General features: G+C 35.3%; 2 protein-coding genes across 2 annotated transcripts; one reads left to right on the plus strand and one right to left on the minus strand.

Annotated features, from left to right (window-relative positions):
• Positions 1 to 5,112: 5,112 nt before the first annotated feature.
• Positions 5,113 to 8,515, minus strand: RpL21 (ribosomal protein L21). Its single transcript, XM_071596472.1, has 5 exons — positions 8,426 to 8,515; positions 7,999 to 8,138; positions 7,762 to 7,895; positions 7,549 to 7,678; positions 5,113 to 5,233 (listed from the first exon to the last, which is right to left on the minus strand). The coding sequence occupies exons 2-5, from the start codon at positions 8,125 to 8,127 to the stop codon at positions 5,147 to 5,149; spliced, it is 480 nt and encodes a 159-aa protein (XP_071452573.1). The 5' UTR covers positions 8,128 to 8,138; positions 8,426 to 8,515; the 3' UTR covers positions 5,113 to 5,146.
• Positions 8,516 to 8,645: 130 nt separating this feature from the next.
• scf (Calumenin scf) lies at positions 8,646 to 21,092 on the plus strand. The gene is made up of 7 exons (XM_071596388.1): positions 8,646 to 8,728; positions 8,970 to 9,103; positions 9,192 to 9,319; positions 14,123 to 14,316; positions 15,573 to 15,815; positions 16,809 to 16,924; positions 18,873 to 21,092. The coding sequence occupies exons 2-7, from the start codon at positions 8,981 to 8,983 to the stop codon at positions 19,059 to 19,061; spliced, it is 993 nt and encodes a 330-aa protein (XP_071452489.1). The 5' UTR covers positions 8,646 to 8,728; positions 8,970 to 8,980; the 3' UTR covers positions 19,062 to 21,092.
• The last annotated feature ends 1,968 nt before the right edge of the window (positions 21,093 to 23,060 follow it).

The raw sequence follows: 23,060 nt of genomic DNA on the forward strand, positions 1-23,060 counted from the left end.
TAACTAATGAAGTATGACAAGAATCTAATTAGCAAAAGAAGCATGATTGAAGATGCAATTTACATCATGGACTATGTACAGAGAAATGAAAAAATGAGTGTACAGGTAACAAAAGCAATGACAGGAAGTACAAAAGGAAAATCCTTGTACGTCAACTATATGGCAGGAATATTATTAATCGACAAGAGAAAAATTCAAGAGGGATGTGAAGAGTACTCAGAGGAACCACATGGTGAAGATAAATACAGTCCTGGAATTTTAAACAGAAAGGGAATATGACGTCTAAGAGGATAGCTTAGGTTCATGCATAATTGATTTGGAGGTAGGGCATTACAGGAAATGAAATTAAATACGGTCATGGAGGTAGATAACATCACCGCGGAACTACAAGAATTATATACTTTCATCTATCAGTAGCAATATATTTAATTAATCCTTTGCAAGTGGGAATAGCTGAGTAAGATTGCTCCTATCAAATAAAATCTATATCTTCATAATCAATTTGGTTTTGTAAGATTGAACTGGTGAGCTTCCATTTGAATATAAAAATCATGAAGTACTTGTATTTATTTTTTTTCCTATTATTTTCAGACTCATAATTGTATAACATCACTTACCTTAATTTTTATATTTCATTGAAATTTATCCCCACAGTGGGATAAACTTGAATGTTGCATTAGGATAAGCCAGTGCTGATAACAAGATTCTTTCCACCTTTCCTCCACATTATCATTTGCTCTTATCTTCAAATTACCTACCTTTAATTTATACCAATCTTCTGAAATAACATTCTATCAACCTTTATTGATGAGCTCTCAACTAATCTGACATTATGGCCAGGATCTGCCTGATAGAATGTAGAATTTCAAGGTTTTCTTGTTTAAACAATTGGTTACAGTAACCCTAAGTAGGATACTTCATAGATTACTATTTTAGTACTATCCTTTTGAAGTTTCATCAAAATTTGTGGCCTGGTTAGTGAACACTAAATAACACAAATTAACAGTAGTTTTAGAAGCACATTTTCAGAACAATAGAGAAAATTTGATTACTCTTAATATTCTGTACAGTAATTAGAAATTATACCATGTTCATTTCTCAATCACTTAATTTACTTGTATGTTCATAGTTTCTGAGAGGACTTGTTAGATATGCACTGTAATCACTAACATGTAATCATATGAAAAGAAATTATTATCAGAAATATGGATGAAACAGTAATAGAACCTTCTGTTAATAGCATACATACATATCCAAATTCAGAGATATAATACCCCTGAGTGTTATCATTCTGGGTACAAGCCAAAAGCATAGTGGCCTCTTTAATTATTTGACCTGTTGAGAATTATTGTGTAAAGATTGACCTACAAACTTTGCATCATCAAATCATAATTATAAGTTGTTCAGGCACATCAGGGACTGAGACCAGTTTGCATAAAATGTAAAAAGAATGCTCTTTTGGAAGAAGAGGGGCCAAATAGCTTTTGCATTCCATTTTAGATACCTAGTCATCATTTGCAGTAATATGCTACTTTGAGCTGGATAGATTAAATTCAATATTGCAATGGAACAGAAAACACTAATTATAGGAAGCAGAAAAGATAAAGCCATACATCAGTGATGTCAAATGGTGCTGGAAATGAAAAATTATCGTGACTCAATGCCACATCACACAATTTACATACTTCCTCCCTTTATTCCGTCCAACATGCCTATCCTATTCCCTCCACTTACTTACTTTCATGTCACCCTCCCTTCTATCAGTCTTGAAAATCACATTGCTAATCAAAATGCTTTGAGTCCATTTCTCTGCCTCCTTCAGATGTCTTCCAACAATCCTCTCTACTCCCCTACCATGACTGGCACTTCCTTGCTTGTTTTCCTTTCTATCCATTTCACCTTTTCCATCCTCTTACTCACACATTTCAAAAGCCTCCAATCCACACCTATCATCTTTTTTCAATGACCATGTTTCCATACCTAACAAAGCTAAACTAAGTTCTGATGAGCCTTTTCTTAACATTTACGTTCATGGCTTAGATTCTCTCCTCATAGTGAAAGCTTCTCTGCCGAATGCAATTTTTCTCCACATGTCAGAACTACTTTGACCATTTTGGCCCAAAACATTTCTGAGATAGGTAAACTGTTCCACCTGCTCTAGTGTTTGCTCCCCTATTTTAATGTTTAAGCTTTTTTATAAAGGTTTAGCCTTTCTCTTTCAGTAAAATCGCATAAGCTTTGTTTTATTTACATTTATTCTTACTGCCCTTACTTTCATATTTACTCAGCTGAGTTCACAACCCAATTGGTTTTATGAATTCTCCACTAGTTTTCATTCATATCTCCAGCTTTTCCCATGCCTCTTTAATCATTTCCTGCACATATACATTGAACAATGCAGGTGAAAGTACACAACCCTACCACACTCCTCTTCCTAACACTGCCCATTCATACTTCGTCCCTTAATCATATCTGAGCGGTCTGAGTTGTGTTGTGGATTAGTCTCCTATCCCTACAATTTAGTCATATATTCTGCAATATTTATTAGTTTCCCAATTCTCTTTATTTTATGTTCCTCTCTATTGGTGACATCATTACTGCAATGGCATGGCACGTGCATGCCTCTCCTCCCTATACCCAACCTGATCATCCTCCAAGTAAACATGCTCTGATCTCCATTCCCTCATTTCTGATCCTGAGGACCACCTTAGCTGTGTGCCAAATCAAGCATTGTTCTTTAGTTCACATGATGTAGCCTTCACCTATTTGAAATAGGTACACCTAACCGCAGTCTTCCGGCCCAATTCCTCCCCAGTAAATGCTATGAATTAGTCTAAGTTAGGCAAGGCTTAAAAATGTAGAGGCATTCAATGTTTCTATCTAAAATCTACCTTAAAGGTCGAGGGCTACATGAAATTATGTTTATTTACAATTCACCTCCTCTTAGTCATTAATAGTAATATTTCTCTCTACTACATTCTAAAGCTCTGCTTTTCTCTTTTGTAATTACAAGAATATGTTCCTGCTATATTAACTTAATCGCCACAAAATTCCTTACTTGCCATTCCTTTAACACCAATCACGACCAGTATTTTCCATCTTTTAGGCTTGAGAGTAGCACATTCTTATTTTAAGTTGATTAGATTCTGCGTAATCACTTTCTCTCGTACAACTGGATGAAATATTTTTGCACTGAGTGTACTATGGAACTATAATTATTTCCCTCGACAACACCGGTATTATTATTGGTTTACTTAAAAATATGATTTCCAAGCACCCACAGCACCTCTACTCATTTCTTTTTCACTACTTCGAGACCAATTTGCTGTAAAGGTATTGATCAATGATGTAGCTATCACAAGGTCCTTATGCCATGCACACATACATGTTAAAAAAACCTATATTCACACCCATCATGCAGAAAAGATTTTCCCCTCGCAAATCTTTGCTCTCCACCTATTATGGCAGTTTTTTTCTCTTCCAAAGCTGGACAACATAGGTCTAAATTACACAGTAAATTATTAACCATTAACATACAGAAAAAAGTACCTAGATAATTTTACTTAATATTGAAAACCAAATATCAACCACAGAAGTTAATTGTAAATTATTAGTATTTCAATTGTAAGATACGCTACCTCCACTTTTCTATATTCAGTGTGAATTCCCTCACATCAGGATAGCTCTTCAGTTAAATGTCCTATGTACTTCTTGACTTCACTATCAATATCGACTCCATATGCCTGAAACTATAGAAATGGCTTATAATAGACTCCTTTACTAGTTCAGCATTCGAAAGGCCATTACACAGGTAAGTTTTCATGTAAATGAATTATTCTATCACGAGCATCCCCATCATACCATATCATGACAAAATGTGCAATATAATTGCATATAGTTCGAAGGCATTTGTGGAATGAAGCAATCGAAGGTACAAATCTTCTGAGATTTCTTCTGTATGGGTCCATTTTCTAGGGCAACAGTTTCGCCATTGGAATTGGTGTCTTAAGGACAGAAGTGGTTGATTCTGATTTTCACCAGACACATACAGAGCTCCCATCCGAGGTATACTGTGATTGGTTGACTCACATTTTTTGGCTAAAACAAGTTTCTATTAGCTGGAAAAGCACTTAGCTGCCTTCCATTGTAATTGCTGGGCTTCTTGGCCATTGGAATTACAAAGTGGCATTTACAAAATTCAGTGTAACTGAGGGAAATCCTAATTGGGGAAACATCATGAGGACTTAGGTGCCGCATTCAAGAACACATGAGAGCTACGAAAAACAAACAACTATGCCTTTCAGCCCGGGCAGAGCAAACCTGGACAAGTACAACACACAAGAAGCTTAACTGGTTGCCAAAGAAAGCCATTATTTCCCACCACTTATATGTCAAGCCAGGTCTAAATAAGACAAAAATCAGCATCAACCACTTCTGACCTGAAGACACGTACTGCAATGGCAGTGAAACTGTTGTCCTAGAAAATGGACCTACTCGGAAGAAACCTGCAAGATTTGCAGCTTCAATTGCTTACCGCATATAATGCCATAAAGTGAGTTGTCTAGTATCAGACAATCTATGACAATAACATGAACTTTCAGATGAAACTGCCCATACTTTCAATGCAACAATTTCAGAGAGTAAAAATCATTTGCCTTGACTGGGATACGAACCCAGATCCCTTAATATTAGGTCGAGTGCTTTAGCCAGTTAACTTATCAAGGCGTCCTCTTTAACTCTGAAATTTTGGGGCTTTTAAAGGAACAAGATGTTGTGACAAAATACTGTACATACAATGTCACAGGCATTCGTAGTCTTGTGCGATGTGCCACAGTCCACGAGGTTTAAGTCAACTATAAACACTTAGGCTGTTTCTATCTTGACAAATTCCCAAAGAAACTGTGGGAGATGCCGCAACAGTAACTTTTAACGGAGTCATTCACTAATTAGCGGATGACTCCGTTAAAAGTTACTGTAGCGGCTGCTGCGGCTAAAAGATACTACTGTATGATCAAGTGTTTCTTGAATGTCTCGATACATGACTGATTTGCAATGCATCAGTCAATTAAAGGCATCAGGATTTGCAATAAACAAAACTTATTTGGCAATGTATAATTTTTATAGTCAAATTGATTTGATACACTTTTTATGCAATGAATTCATAAGGTATTGGAGCTAACATAATAGGCTCTTCTTTCCCTTTAACAATGTGTGCTTTTCTGGGCTCCTTTGGCTGAAAGGAAAAAGAAAAAGACAATGAGCCAATGTAATCCAAATACAGCATTAGGTAGTTTATATACAGACCAGGCAATGAAAAAAAGAGGAAACCATAATTAATTTCATACTATGCTAGGGGAAAGAAAGCTTATTTAAAAACCAGATTTTTTTACTCTTATAAATAACTAATTAATAAATGATTATTCATCTAGAAATAATTGTAATAAACAGGATGTTGTTTCCCTTCTGTCTCAGGATTAGTATAATGTCATACAATGAATAGTTACAATAATATCCACATATACGTTGAACAACACAGGTGACATTAGACGACCCTGCCCCATCCAGACCCTCCATCCCTCATTCGCATCCGAGACATGTTATTAGATTAGTCTCTTATGCTTCAATAATCATTAATTTCACCCAATTCACTTCACCAAATGTTTTCTTGAAATCCACTAAACAGACAAATACATTTTAATTGTATTCTATATTCCTCTCTATTAGTGACCTCAGTACTGCTATGGCATCATGCCTCTCTCAAGTAGAAGAAGGGACTCCATGGTCTCAATCTACCCCCAAAATTAAGACGACCGAGTACGAACTGGCCATTCCCTAAGTGATCATTTCCCCCCCTCTCCATCCTATTGCTGATGATTCTGAGAACCATTTCAGCAGCATGCAAAATCAAACTTAAATGTTTAAAATTCCTCACATATGGCTAGATTTCCTTTTTTAGAAGAGGAACTAAAACTGATCAGACGAAGTCTTCCCGCCAAATCCCTTACCTATAAATACTACTAATTATTTTATTGAAACTATTTCCTCTCATCTTTTCCTGAATTTTTAAGTAGTCCCACTGCAATTTCATCTGACACTATTTAATATTAATTCCCTTTCTATGTCACCATCAAGTAAGTATGAACCTATCCTCATCTACATCATCCTCTCTTTATATGATTAAATTTGCTGGCCTAAGTTCTTAAACATACAGTTCATCTACATATGTTCACCATCTCTCTTAGATCTTTTCTGACTCAACTAAAGTATTTTCCGACTGATTATTTGCAATAGTTTTCCCATTTTACTTCCAGACAGCACTTCCACCTTAGCACACCAATTTCACCCTTTCTCTCGAAGCTTTCAATATCCTTGACTGCATATTCCACTATGCTTCTTTCTTGCCTCATTTTATCATTGAATCCTTTTCACTTCCTTCCACCTAACTTGGGCATCATATTTCTTGATTTTCTTCTCCAATCTATATTTCTAATAACCTCATCCATAATACATGGTTTCCTTGCCCTTTTCCTATGAATTCTATTGCAGCTTGCAATACCCATTTCTCCTTTGCAGTACCCAGCTCTCTTTCCTTGCACAGTACATAAATATAAATTTTCTATTTTAATTAAAATCAAGTTAGCTACTTCTGACTTTGTAATCTTCTGATCACACAAAAGAAGATATCTCAAACCATTCAGTAATTTAAAATGAGTACTCACGAAATATAATTCAAGCAAACAGTGGGACATGTTCATTAAATCTAACTAGAGTAATTATTGAAATTGACTGCCAAAACTTGTTACACATATTATGAAAATATATTTTGGGATTTATTACATGCATTGTTGGCAGAAGTGACTCCAAGGTCAAGGAACGTTGTTTCCACACTAGGCCTATTCTAAACGAGGCCTTACAAAAGGCATCGTTTAGAATATGCATGTAGCAAATGGAATCAAGAGTGAAAAAGGCCTTACTTGGGAAATTGAAAAGGTTAAACGCCGAACAGCTCGTTTTGTTTAAAAACGAAAAGCATTACTGCAATGCTTATGGACTTGGGGTAGGAATCATTAGAAGAAAGCGATTCAATGCTAGATTGAACTTACTAAATAAATTCAGATGCGCATGTTTCAGCACCGAGGTCTTGCAAATATTCGCACTCCAACATACATTGGTCGCTAGGATCATATGTATATAAAATTTGCTAAATAGATACAGGAACTAGCAGACTCAAGGACTCCTCGTCACTGACAATACGGGATAGCAAAGTTCTATTTAATGTGCATCCAGCTACCCCTCACTTGTGGTCTCAGTGAACATTTTCCTCTCAGATTGAAGTCAATCGGTACATCGTTCAACCTCATTAGACGATGAGAAATGTGGTGAAAGTATTTTTTTTTAATGTTGACGTTAGTTTTGCTAATAGTTATAACGTATGTACATTAACACTTTTAAAATGATAATAACCTAACGCCATAAAACCACTTTATATACATTATACCATGTCGACAACTGTAGATTGCTGGAGTATGAACTATTTGGACCTATTACCTGTCTCTTAAGTGATACTTTAGCTCCTGTTGTCTTGGCCAGTAGTCTCAGCTTCTCGTTTTCCTTCACACGCGTCATGAAATCTTCCCGGCATTTTGAATGATTAATGTGCTCCACACGGATGTTGATTCTACAGAAACAATGAAGCATTTTGTTAATTTGAAAATTGTTATAGTCACGTTGCCAATACTAATACGACGAACAACTACCCACCTCTTAGGAATAATGTTTCCTCGAACTCTCTTATTCACAATCACTCCAAGTGCATGTGGGGTGACGTTATACACACGACCGGTCTTGCCATGGTAAAATTTATACGGCATGCCTTTCTGCACTGCGCCATTGCCCTAAAACAATACAAATTCCAAATTTAACAGAAATCCTAGATTGCACGGGGGTAGAAAATACATCCCGATAGTATTAGAAGCTATCACATAAAAATATGCATACCTTAATATCTACAATATCGCCAACTTTGTATACTTTAAGGTACGTGGACAAGGGAATGGTACCATGTTTACGGAATTTCCGGGAAAATAAATCTCTTGTTCCTCGCCGATAACCTTTCGAGTTGGTCATTTTGACTCAACCTGTAAACACATCAAAGATATAAGATCAGAAATTACTGATGTAATTCAAATTGTAGAACCCTATAGATAAAAATTACATTAATTATAACAAATATGGAAGCACGCTACTACAGCTCACCGAACTGTAACACACGTGGCCCCAATGTAGTCCTATCTTAATTAAATATTATTTTTATGATTACCAATCGATACAGTAAACCCATCAACTACATTACATATATAATTAAAACAACTTAAGTAACTATACAATTAAATTTTCATACACACTACAAAATATTTGTACTTACTGATCGACTCCCAACTCACGAAAAAGATGAAGGGGAAATGGCAGTTCAATCGAACGTCAATACAAATTTTAAACTAAAATACTGAATTTCATTTTACATACAAATATAATTCCAAAAAATTATAATTGTATTTATAATGTCTGATTTCTATCGTTAATTGTATATTAATATGATAAAGAGTATATTTGAATACGTTGTACATAGATGAGTTGGAAGGGAAACAATTGAAAAACGCTTTACTTTCAAGTTATGTCTTGAGAGAGTCGAAGAAATTAATCGGAAACTGTATTCCACCAAAGCGCCGTAAGTTAATCAATTTGTGATAAATATACCTTTTCACCGTATATTTTGATATATCCGCGATTTGAACTTGTTCTTGAAAGATTTTCTTTCAAGTTTTAGCTTCCCTTTTTTGGGTTTACCCTAGTAAGTTTCTAACTCCGAATATTATACAAATGAAGATTATTATGTTTCCTTGCCTTATTTTTTCCCATGATGATGAATTTATTTCGATCTAGATTAATGGATATGAAATTGTTTTCAGGGAGTTTCTTGATGATCACAATGAGATCCGCGAGTTTTTATTTGTTTTTAGTATATGTATTTGCTATAAGTATTAGTTTAGCAATTCCTAAACCAGAAGAAAAAGAGGAGAAGAAGGATCGAACTTTAGAGCGGGTAACATGCATTTCTCTCCCACTTCTTCAAATGTTCCAGCCATTTTAATAATTTGTGTTTTTTACTAAGTGAAACTAATCACTTGCAGGATCTGAGTGATAAAGAACACTATGCTAACGAAGAGCACAATCCAGAATATGATCACGAAGCGTTTCTTGGAGAAGAAGCTAAGACTTTTGACCAGCTAACACCCGAGGAAAGCAAAAATAGACTAGGGTAAGTATCACATTTTCTATCATGTAATTTGGCTTTGGCCATATTGTATTTAAGCACAGTTCTATAAAAGTACTCCCTAATATGTCAAATGCATGTTAATGTTTCTCCTAGTATTTCCCCATAATTCATATGCAGTAGTTCAGAGTTCATTAATCTAATGGATTCTAGGTTTTTAGATGGCCCCTTTTCTTCTAAATATGACGGTGACTTTTGTTTGGTGCACATTCACTGTCCTCATGTTTTGCCTGCCGTCATATCTAAAAAGCCAAGTCTAATACTCTACTCCTGTTAGTGAGTATACCTTCTGCTAATACAGTCTTTAATGTTCCACTACCTCTTAATATTTCCTTCGTCTACTTTATTTTGCCTTTCTTTGACTTTCCCAGCTTCCCACAGTTCCCTGTGGCTTTCACCTCCACTAAATTCAAAACTTAGTTTGCCTTCCTCTCTGTCCAACTAATGGTTTCAGTTCCATGTGATGCTACTCTCCTCATTAAAGTCTGAATGAATTATTTCTTCACGTCTGTATTCAGTTGTATCTGTTATCATTTTTTCCTTCTTGTAAGTTCTTTTGTTTCCAATTGATTAACTCCATGATTTCCCCACTGTCAAATTTCCTCGAGGATACTGCCCAACTACAAAAATTTGTCCGCCCGTCCTAATGCATTCTCTCCTACTTCGATGTTAACTTAGCTTCCTACTTCTCGCTAATCTCATTAATTTGATTTTCTCCTGGTTATTCTTCATCCTACAGTTGTCATTAAAAGTACCTAATTCTGCAATCCTTGGCTATGTTGGCTGTTGCTTGATCATCTGAAAACCTGGCTTACTTAATCCACTTACCAACTGCTTTTAAATCCAGCCCAAACCCTTCTCTTACCCACTGCCATTCACTCTACATCCTGACCCTCACTCTGCTACCTGTGTAGTCTGATGCATGTACAAGTTTTGATAAGTGGTGGGCAAACTAAAACTGTAGGAGTAGGCTGGATGAATAGGTACAGCTCTTCTTTCCACTCCTATATACTGCAGGTGCCCAATTTTTTACAATCCATGTGGTTGAACACTTCAACATCTCCAACCAGGATATCTTACTTTTCAGGAGTCTCATTATGTTTGTATCTCGAGGTTAATCCTCATCTCATACTCTTCACATTGGTCTTGTGGAGCACTCAGTAATAATGGCAATCTCTTGGCTGTTCATTTTCGCTTGATCGTTAGCAAACATGACTTGTCACCTTGCCACCCACTATAATTCCCAGCTCAAGCCCTTTCTATGCTATCCTTCACACTTCCTTGCCATAAACATTGAAAAATAGTGGTAAGAACAGGCATCCCCTGACTACCCCTGTCCATAGCGATTCTATCTCTGCTAGCCTTAGGTGTGCCATCTGATTCACATACAAGTTTGGAATAAGATGCCCATCCTTCCAGTTCACTCCTATTCTCCACAATACCTCCATTTACTATGCCCACTTTCACAGTTGAATGCCATCTCAAAATGCACAAAGCTCACAAAACATCCTGATTATTTTTTTTGTTCCTTTCCGTTAATGGTCTCATCACTGTACTGGCATCATAGATTTCTCTCCTCTTTCTAAAGCTGAACTGATCTTTGCCTGGGTAGTTTTTTGCACTATTGTGTGAATTTCTATTGATGATTCTCAACCAGAGCTTTATTCACTGGATGTGAAATTAAACTTATCATCGTGTAGCCCCTGCATCTCACATGTTGATTTACTCTTTTTCAGTATGGGGTTCAAAATTGGTCTAATGAAATCCTCTGGCTAAATTCTTTCCTCATAAATATTATGTATAGTATTTTGTAAATATTAGGTTTAGGTAGTTCTATATGTACTCTTCCTTCCATTTTCCATAAACTCTTTAGTAATTTTATAGGGATATTATCTATTCTACTGATTTGTTGGACTTTATCTCCCATAGTTTTTTTTTAATTGCATGGTCTAGTATTTCTGGACTCAGGCTATTCTCATCTTCATCACATTCCCTTACTATTTCTAAACTGGGTGGCCTAAGAGCTTTATCAATAACAAAGCTCTTCTTTCGGCCTTCCCTAAATCTCTTTTGGCTTCATCGATAGTATTACTTTGTCATCTCGAATGAGAAAGGAATACTAATGAAAGTTGAAGCCCATGGCTGTAGATGTCCAATTGGTGAATGTTAATTAGGTGTGGGATGCTGTAGCACTTTTGTTAATTTTTCATGGGAGGTTAAATTGTTGAATAGAATGGTTTCAGGTGTCACTTTGTGGGAGCGATTCATTTAGGAAAAGAAATACTTAGCTATTCCACATATATTTTATTAAACACGGCCTAGGTTTCGACTTATAAAGCCATCATCAGGATGACTTTGTAAGTCGAAACCTAGGTCGTGTTTAATAAAATATATGTGGAATAGCTAAGTATTTCTTTTCCGAAAGGGTTACATTGTGATATTTTCATTCATCATAAACCCAATATTGAATTATCACCATAAATGGCTACATATGGTGGAGTACTGAAGACTGTTATAGATGGGAATATGCTAGGCAGGAGAGGAAAAGGTTGTGATGAAGGTAAGGAGAAGGTATAAGGGCTTCCTGTATTATAGGGGGCCATCTTTTGTTTGATGAGTTGATACTTATAAATGTGTTGATGGTTAGTCTGTGTGCCCATCCAAAACTTACTTAAAATGGTAACAACAAAATGTTAAGAGAAAGTTACTCATATCTATAATGTAAAGGTATTAGCTCAGCAAGCTGTGACATATGCTTCATTATTTTTTTCAAATTTGTGAAAAAGGATAAAATACTTATTTAATGTTAAAAACTCAATGTACATAATCACGGTCAAGTTTGATACCCTTATCATGTTCTTTGCACCTTTTCATTTTTTTCTTTAATAAAGCCATGCTGAGAACTAAATCTTGGTGCAGCTTTGGAAATAATGTGGGTGCACATGCTTATTTTTTATTAAAATAACCAGTGAAATAAGTGATAAATGATAGGTTTGAAATGGGTTTTGAATTTTAAGAGAAGTTTGTTATTTATTTGCTGTTTGGGGATATACTACCTTGATCAAAAATTTCCCGGAATTTATTCAGAAAATTAAAAATACAAGTTTATTCATCTAAATCTATATTGTCCCCTTCAAAGTAATCCCCATCGACTGCAACACACTTATGCCAGCGCTTGATCCAATCCTCGAAACATTTTTTATATTCGGTTTTCGGTATGTCCATCAGTGCTTCCTGCGATTTTTCCATTACTTCCTCTCGGCTGCTAAAACGCGTTCCCCGTAATGGTTTTTTAACTCGATTGAACAGAAAGAAGTCACAGGGAGCCAAATCAGGTGAATTCGGTGGCTGTTGGATGGTATTTGTTGCATTTTTCGTCAAAAAATTACGAATAATGATAGCACTGTGCGACGGTGCGTTATCATGGTGCAAAATCCACGAGTTTTCTGCCCACATTTCTGGTCTCTTTAGGCGAATTGCTTCACGCAAACGTCTCATAACGCCCAAATAATACTCTTTGTTTACTGTCTGGCCTTCTGGCAAAAATTCATGATGCACTACACCGTTGTAATCCATGAAAACCGTCAGCATTGCCTTATTTTTTGACTGAAAACGACGTGTTTTTTTGGTCTCGGCTCATTTGGTGAACGCCATTCACTTGCCTGATGTCTGGATTGCGTGTCGTACTCATAAACCCACGTCTCGTCTCCAGTAATGATCCTTTTGATGAATGTGGGATCGGATTCAGCCTCGCAAATCATGTCTTTTGCGACGTCAACACGGTCTCTTTTTTGCATGAAATTGAGGTCTTTTGGCACCAACTTTGCTGCTACACGACGGAAACCCAAATCATTAACCACAATGTCTTGGGCGGATCCATAGGCAATGTTCAAGTCCTCCGCTATTTCTCTGATGGTTAATTTGCGGTTATTGACCAACATTTCTTTTACTTTATCAATTTTTTCACCGACTTTCGATGTCGATGGTCTGCCACTGCGTTCATCATCTTCGATTGACTCACGACCACTTCTGAACCGCTCGTGCCACTGGTAAACGACCGTTTTTTTTAGAGAATCGTTGCCGAAACACTTTTCCAACATTTCCAACGTCCGTGCGCCACTAAATCCGTTTTTTACGCAAAATTTAATACAAGTTCGTTGTTGCAAATTTAAATCCATTTCTGAAATTGTAAAAAATCGCCAACACACACAGAGATAGATGTACTCTTGGCTACGTAACTTTTGCAAATGTCAAGTTATGACACTAAGATTTAAAGGGAATATCAACAACAGATGTACCAATTTAACAAAAAAAAACAGAACTCAAATCGGAACGATGGGAGCGCCACACGGTGGTTATTCCGGGAACTTTTTGATCAAGGTAGTATACAATAAACAGACGGGCAACACATCAAAAAGTAAGGAAAGTCTCAAAAATTTTTATTTAAACAAATGGTGCTGGAAATATCTCTTTCGGTGGCATTATATTTTTCTGAAGAATTAACAGTTGTCCCTCTTCGTTCTGTAAAATAGATGTTTTGTTGATTAGCTGAATTAGAAACTTTCAGTAGTAATAAGTGAATTAAGTTTCATATATCATGTCATAAAATATATACTGGTGTATGTGTACATACATATGTGTGTGCCTTTATTAGTAAATATGAAGAATAGCGTTGAATGATGGTCATCCTTGATATAATGATTTTAATTTGTATTTTGATATTAAATGCCATTTGATTGCAATTGTGAAAGGATTAGTGTAAACATTTTCCTTGGTTTTTCTTTCCAGTTTAATTGTTGACAAAATAGACAAGGATAAAGATGGATTTGTCTCTCAGGATGAACTAAAAGAGTGGATAAGATATACCCAAAGCAGATATCTTTTAGATGATGTCGACAGACAGTGGAAATCTTATAATCCCGAGTTAAATGAGAAGATTACATGGGAAGAATATAGGAAATTGCTGTATAGCTTTATGGATGGTAAGGGGTTTGTTATAAACGATTAAAATATGGAAAGTTTTGTTGTGAAACTTTAATTTATGTAAAAAGTTTGGAAAGATCAATCAATCCAATGTATGCTCATAGCTGCTTTTGTTGCCTGTATTATGCTTTGAAGTTGCTTTCATTGTTTTGCATGCGCATTGGTGGTAATATCACCAAAATTATCTTGGGGATGCTTATCAATCTTGTTTCATCAGGACCCACATTTATATTCGTGAACATTTTTGTCAATCATGAATTTTTGTCGTGTTTCTTACAGTATACATTGTTAACCAATTATGACAAGCCTTCTGATGGTTGTGATTTATAATCAATCGACATTCAGCTTCAAAACTGAAGGACATCCCTAGCTGCTTGTGGGCTTGTTTTGTTATCCAAAGTAAAGTAATGTTATTTGAAAAAAAAATTGAAGTATCTTTACCGCTTTGTAATTTTTCCTACAAACCACTTTAAAATATGGCATTTAATATTTTTCTAGTTAACTGAAGAATAATCTTTTGCTCTTGACTGACATTTTTTTTATATGCCATAATGGTGTGGCGGGATGATGTCTAGTTGTGAAATACATAATGTCAATCTCATGGGTCATCAGCAACATTTGTTATTGATAGTGTAGTATATGTATTTTCGGTGGAATAACAAGCCCAGCAGATTATCCCCATCTGATTTAAGTAATTTGGTGTAGTATAAAGGATTCAATTTTCAATTTAATTGTTAATTCAACATCAAAAAACTGGAAAACATTATGAGATATATTTGTATTGAAATACATATGTTAGTTGCTCAGAACACATAAAGTACCTGGGGTCATGAATGTGTTGCATGAAAGGTGGAATCAGGAATGCGTTAATGACCACATGGCAGCATTTTTCCTCTATTTAAAAACATTTTACCAATTAATATGCTACCATTAAAAAAATAAATGTTAAATGATCAAACAATTTTGCTGGAAATACCTTGATGCTTTGTCAAGATGCTTACTTTCACATTCACTGAATTCCTCCAAATTCCATTATTAGAAGATGGCGTCGATCGTCATCGGTCACATAGCCACATTGTGGTTTACAGCAGGGCATGATGCAGATGCGGAAAAATGCATTTCCTTTGGGTCCTGAAATTTATTACCGAATCTTTTTCTTCTCAATTACTGCAAATATAACACATGGCATGCCGTCGAGGAGCTTCATATCCACTAATCCATGATGATGATTTGTTCATTGTTAACACTCATGCAGATATGGATGCAAATGATTTAGATAAGAATGATGACGGTCCATCGTACCGGGACATGCTCCAGAGGGATCGGCGCCGCTGGAGTGTGGCAGATGAAGATGGTGATGATGCTTTGTCTCGCAAGGAATTCATGGCATTTCTGCATCCTGAAGAAATGGGTCACATGAGAGATATAGTCGTTCTTGAAACAATGGAAGACATTGACAAAGACAAAGATGGCAAAGTCTCCCTTGAAGAGTATATAGGTAATTAATTTGTCCTGAATTATATTTTTCTTCTGCATATTAAATCAAGATTACGTTGCACTAAATAGAGCGTGAAGGACTTGGTTGGACTATAGATTGCCACTAACAATTGTTGGTTTATAAGAGTGTCCCTTCTACTGTTTGAGCAAATGGTTTCTTGAACTACTATGACAAAATATCTGTAGAAAGCAGAAAGAGGAAAATGGGATAATGCTGCTAGTTTTCCTAGAACTTCAATTTGCTTTGTTTTGTTGGATGTGTTTGTGGAGCTTTTAAGCAAGTATTCTTCACCAAAGCACATCTCATTTATGAGGGACTCATCAGTCAGAACCTACTTGTTTCTTATTAGGGCTATATGCTAGTCCTATACATTCAGGAAAGTTATTGTTGCCATCATTCGAGGGAACCTGATGTGGATGCATATTGTCCATGTTTGGTCTCTCTTACTCAGTAAGTCATATCCATGTTTGTTATCAATTAACCAGTAACCGAATAATTTACAATGCTGCATAAGGGATTTTCCAAACTTCTTTAGGCAACATAAATAGGAAAAACATGTGCAATAGTTCTGGAAAATACCAAGTGAAATGTTTATGGTCATGCACGGAAATACATATCTGTAGCATACTGTAGCATAAGATATGTATCAATATTTTGCCTCATGGGATATTTGAAATTTTAATTGAGCACATTTGTTGTATAGATTGCCTGATAACAGCTTCCTATAAAATAAATGAAATATTGAATGACACAGTTTTCATTGTATTTCAGCAAGTAGATTTTTAATGGGTTGTTAATAGGCTATTCATTTTTTGGGAACTTTTTATTGATGGTAATGAAATTGAAAATATTTTATGTTTGTGTAACTTGCCAATATTTAAGATTAGTTGTCTTCTTAGTTATGTTTTGTACTCATTGTAAAAGCAATAGGAACTGTTATACTGAAAATGGGGCAAATGAACATTAATATATATATCATTGCCTGATTATCAGGGGACATGTACAGAGGGAGTGAGGGGGAATCTGAGCCTGAATGGGTGAAGAGTGAACGCGAGCAGTTTTCCAAGTTCCGTGACAAGAATGGTGATGGAGTCATGGACAAAGAAGAGGTAACTGAGAGTTCTTCTATTTATTGTTGCTTTTTGGTTAGTTAATTGGGAGCTTAATATTACATCAAGCTGTGAAGATGTTATGGGTTGTGATGTGTGCACTTGAAATTTAATTTGCAGAAATAATTAGCTATGATAAAATATGTTAATAGTGAAATAGTTCTAAATGTTTGTTGCATACATCTTTTTTCCCCCTTATTTATGAAATGGGTCAGAATCATGCTGCATTGCTTCTTTATTAGCTTTGAGTTTGGAATCAGAGTTATATTAGCGTCATACTTCAATTGGCCTTTCTTCATGATCATTATACTCTCGACATCTGTAAATTTTATACATTAAAGGGTTGAATGCAATTGACATGCAAACATTTCCCTTACCAGAATCAAAGACTGGATTCTACTCTGCAAATTGGAAGAGTGAGAACCAATGGTTGAGGAGGAGGGTGAACATTGATGCATGTTTTGTCATTTATATTTCTCTTCAAAGGTGATAGGATGTATATATTCATGTAAAATACTACATAATTTTGGGGATAAATTGCTAAACTTTGGCAGGTATAGTTTTCAGGAAGTTATGAAGCATGTTCAGAGATTATAGAAAGTATGTAATTTCCCCTTAACACAACCTAATTAAGTGCTTGTTTATAATGAAAGCTTGTTGTAATCAGGTTCTTACCGGGAGCAGCATTTTAATGAAGGCTCTCAGTATAAAATTGAATGTTAACTGCAAATTATCTAAATTAATTCTTTGCATATTTTTTTGGTGTGGTTGAAAAGAAATTGTGTATTTTGTTTGCATGAATCAGAGCAATGACAACCCTGATTTTGTACCATCATACTTCTTAATATAATTGGAAATGGACTGAGAGAGCCATATGCTTGAAATTGATTGGAAATAGAACCAATAGGTTGTGCAAACAGCATTGTAAAAGTTATAAGTATTATTAGCAAACAGTTATAAGGAATATGGGGGCAAATTGGAAGTGACAGCTCTCATGGTTAGCTACAAATGAGTATTAGAAGCAGACATGAACAAGAGCGGATAGCAATGGAGTATGATATTAATGGCATGCAAGGAAGTGAGACTTGTTTATTAATCCCTTATTTTAATGAAAATGCAGGGGGGAATGTCAAAGGGCATTACAAGGCATGGAGGTGGGATTGAAAGCAGTTGAACTGATGAAGTCAGCTGGGATTATGAATGATAAAACTTGATCTAACTTAGTAGCAAAGGGAGTATATATGTATTTGTTAGAGCAATAGTGCATAAATTGTACAGGATTATCTAATGTTCATGTATATCTACATGCATATTAATATGTCCTTCACTAACAATTTTGGAAATTGATGAATGCTGACCACTTGCTCAATGTAATCACCTTTTAAAAGTCCATTTTATAAATATCATACATCCTAGGCGTCTAATTTTTTTGATAATAACTTTTTTGTATGCATTGAAACATTTTTATTCCTTGGCGAAATTCGGCAGGAAGAAAATTAGTTGATAATCACAGAAAAATGGTTATTGGGTGATGATGTAATATTTGGTAGTTCTTAAGAATACTCATTCTATGAAGGAATTGAAGTTCATTATTTTGAAGTGCTCCTTAGCATTTCCTAGTTTATAAAGGGTCTCCTCATCACTGATTACAATTTTATAAGTTATATTATGTATAGCTTAATTCTAAAGACATTTAGTCATTTAATTTTTAGTATGGCATGAAATTCCTCAACTGTCATTAACAGAGGAATTGTAAACAATCACTTTTCAACTTTAATAGACAAATTGACCATCAATTACTCTTTGATGAGTTGCTGTCAAACTTTTTTCACTACATTCAGCAGGTAATAACTCATTGATTCCTTGTTAATGTGCTCTTCTGAATGGAGCCATTCATTCATTGGATCAAAGCTATTCTTCTCATATTGCCTTTCTCTTTGTGATGCAGGTTAAGAGTTGGATCATCCCACCTGACTTTGATCATGCGGAGGCAGAAGCTCGCCACTTGATATATGAGTCAGATTCAGATGGGGATCAAAAACTCACTAAAGATGAAATTCTAAATAAATATGACCTATTTGTTGGGTCACAAGCCACTGATTTTGGAGAAGCCTTGTCGAGACACGATGAATTCTGAAGCGCTTTTCTGTCAGTTAAAATGGCCCTCTAAATGCATGCACAATATGATTTGCCAACTTTTTTGGCTAGTTGTGGATCAAGAGCTCCGTGATACAGATTTTTGAATTAACTGATACACAGATAGTGCTCCCTCATTGACACTTGTAACATCTGCTGATGCCTTACTGAGTATTTACTTCTGATTTCGTTACATTGTTAGTTACTTGTAGTACTTAGCAATGTTTTGTGTATCCTCCTTTGTGTAGTCATTGTGGTAGTCCAATATATGCTTGTGTTCACCCTTATTGCATTAATTTCAGGAGTTTTAAGAAAGGGCTATTATGTTAGGTTTTCAATGCCTGTTTTACCTGTGAAATTGGTAATGAGTTTGCCCATCTTAAGTACCCATGTATGTTAAAGGCATAAAAATATGCTGCAACTGTTATCAAATCCACCAAAGTTGTCTCTCATGGATGCTGTATTTATACTTAATGAAAAATTTCGTAATATGTTAATGTGGTGCTATTTTTTGGTATGTACTTCTGGAGTCTTACTTACCATGAACTTAATAAGTTGGTTTGCCAAAAGCCATGACAGAGTTGTTTGTTTTTTGTTTAGAAAATATACTTTTAATCGTATGTGAAATTAGTTCCTATGAGGCATGAGTCTCTTTGACCAAATTACATGCTTTTATTAGCATCTCATGACTTTTATCCTTTTCATCCTTTAGTTTTCATTACAAAAATCTTACATGCAGAATTTTTGAGGAGGCTTCAATTCCTCCTGAAGGCTGTGGGAGCACAAAATCAGACCCAGTTTTCAGATATAGAGTGATAGTTTTTAAATGCTACTATTTTTCTGCAGTTTTTGTCTGTAAGTTTAATGAATTATCAAGTTGTTGATAATTACTGTCAAGGCACATGCATTTTTTTAAGTTTTGTATAAACAAATCATGATAGGAAAACTTCATATCAGCGCAGCTTCCAAAAAGAATATTGTGATGCAAATTCTCATCGAGAAAGAATCTCCCTTTACCATTTATATACATGTGATTTAAACTTAATTGTGGTCACCTTACCTGCCTTCGTGCTTGCCTAGGCACTATCATTTCAGGTACAGAATATTTATGCGATATCTTGAGTCACTGTGTTCCATCGTGCATCCACTTCTAATTGTTTACATTAATGCAAGCAATAACAACAAATAGATGATTCATTTATAAGGAAAATGAAATCATCACAGATGATAGTAATTATTTTTGTGAACAATCATAGTTACATTAACAATATTTTTACTCTCATCCACATCTCATTGTTAGATCTTGGAGCAGCTGTACCATTAAATCTGGAGTACAAAATTGTTTATACTATTGGAAAACTTTTGGTGTGATTTTTTACGCCCTTTAATGGGTGCTCATTAGGTTGTTAAGGTTTATATCTGGTATTGGAGTTAAAAGCCATTATCTTGAACTCCTCACCAGAGTTATAATTTATTTGGCAGTTGAATTCTTTAGAAATTGTTCACTGTTAGAAGTTTCAGCCAGGCTTCGGGTTCAGTAAAGGTGTCCTGTGAAGTTGTGAAGATCTTTTGGTGTTACTGAATTCAAATAATTCATTCTAAAACTTGCTCATAGATTTTTAAATGTGTAGGGTTATTAATTCTTCATTACCTGTAATGTGCAGAAAGGTAACTGGTTCCTGCTCATTGGGCAGGGGTTGATTTGGTGCATACATATTTCCGGGGATGATATAAACTTACTGAAAAGCCACTAAATGTTTACATACTTTTTCCTTGTTATCTAGCTTTATATAATAATGTAACCACTTGTGACTGAATTTAATATAAGCCATAATATATAAAAAAGGCTGTGTAAGGTGAGCTTTTCAGGAGATCATTTGAAGGTCTGAATTATGTGGGTTGATTTTATTTGAAAGATAAAGGTAAATGAAGTTATTAGAAAACATAAGTGCTGATTGGCTTCATACTTAACTGAATTGTAATTGTATCAATTAACTACAATAATAATATATTTATATTTTATTTTCCTTAATATGAATTTTGTCAAATTATTTGTACACTGCTTTACCCAATTTGTGGGAGATATAGATGAAATGTTACCGAAATACATTTTCTTACAACGACGTTTATATTTTATTAGTGTGCTATTTTAATTTTAGGGAGTGTTTAATTCAAATCATGGAGGAGTTTTCACTTGGCAAAATCTCATCAAATGACTGATGGAATTCGTGTACATTAAAACAATGTGATTTTTCAAAAATAAACCGTGGGAATGATTAGCAGCTGGTGGGAGAAAATGGGGACAGTCATATTTAATCATCACTTGATGAAAGTCATGATAAAAGCCATTAATATTTATTAAATGTTCAAACTAATTTTTTGTTTAGTTAGAATCTTTACAGTTGTTTTAAGAAAATCATTAAAAGTCTATAAACTGTGGACATCAAAAGGATACATCTCATAATAGGAAAGTTGAGTTGCAATTTTCAATGAACAGGCTTCATCTGAAAGTCGAGCTAGGGTAACTCCTTAAAAAAAGTTTGAGTTGAATCAATATCATGGCTTATAAATTGTGGAAGTATTGGCATATTACATCCTGTATCATGTATAGAGGGTTTTATTATGATTTATAAAGTGAATGAAAAATTCTCTCACTGGTCTTTGATATACCTTTGTGCATATCCATGTGCTTATGCTCTATGTGGGACCAGTTTTAAGTTCATCATGTTAGTGCTTGGCTAACTTTACACTTAGCTCAATTCCATGCATGTAAGCTCAACTATGTTCGCTATTTAGGGTTAGAAGGGACTTGGATAGTTTAACACTCTGATAAGGTATTTGGGTAGACTGAGGGTCATTAATTCCAAATCTATTTGCAGTTTGTGTATGTCCTCGGGTCAATCCAGGTGGTAGGTGATGTGATTATGTGGGATATCATGGGGTCACTCATGACAATCAAATGTCTTCCTTACCTTGAATGTATGATTTTGCATGCCATAGGCCTTGGCACTAGGGCAGGATCTACACTCTCATATAAGGCGTCTGGACTTCTTATATACTTAGGTCGGGGCAGTCATGAATTTCTTGTACTTATCTACTCTAACAGTTTTTCTATATTCCATGTTTTTACCTTAAAAGGCAGAATGTGACCCATAATAAGTGTACAGATACCAACTGGAGGATTCTGAGTTCAAATCTTTGGTACACCCCGAGTTTAACTGTTGAATTGTGATTTACTAGGCAGGACATTGACATTTGGGGAAAGGATTCCCACTAATTTGATATCATGGTGATGTGCCCTTGGAATTTGTATCATAAACCATGTATACAGAACTCACTAAGCTAACAATAAATCATAAAATTACATTTTTTGCAATAAATTATACAAGTGTGTATAAAAAGTATCGGTAAAAATTTTTTCTGATGTGTGCGTGAAGTGCTGAATTCAGACCAGCCATTGGGTGTGCGCATGATTGCAGATTGTAATGGCATTGATAAGATGACGGTGAACACCATTATCACTGAAAATTTGGCATTGCGAAAGATCGGTGCTAAACTTGTCCTGAAGGTTTTGACTGACGACCAAAAGCGGAGTCAAGTATCTGATTGTGAAGACCTGTAACTCCCTCACAGTCCTGACTCGTCACCAGCGGACTAATTCCTATTCCGAAAAGCGAAAACTTCCCTCAAAGGACACCACCATGGGACCCTTAAGTGCCATCAAAGAAACTTGCACGCGTACCCTTCAGGACCTTCCGGAATCCACCCTACCCTTTGAGTCATGGAGCAGCTGCAGGCCAAAGTATGTCGGCATGCAAAAAAATCTACTTTGAAGAATTTTGAGGTATTGTAGTAATATCTGAAATAATTCTATTTTTCCTAATTTTTTCCTGATATTTTTTATACAAACCATGTATAAATATATAAGTATTAGATACTTATGAGAATGCAGGAGTATGTTAGAATAAAGTGTAATTTAAATAGAAGGTGGAATTAGTTC

This window comes from Hetaerina americana, unplaced genomic scaffold, assembly GCF_022747635.1.
Source record: "Hetaerina americana unplaced genomic scaffold, ioHetAmer1.1.p SCAF_8, whole genome shotgun sequence".
In the NCBI taxonomy this organism is placed as follows: domain Eukaryota; kingdom Metazoa; phylum Arthropoda; class Insecta; order Odonata; family Calopterygidae; genus Hetaerina; species Hetaerina americana.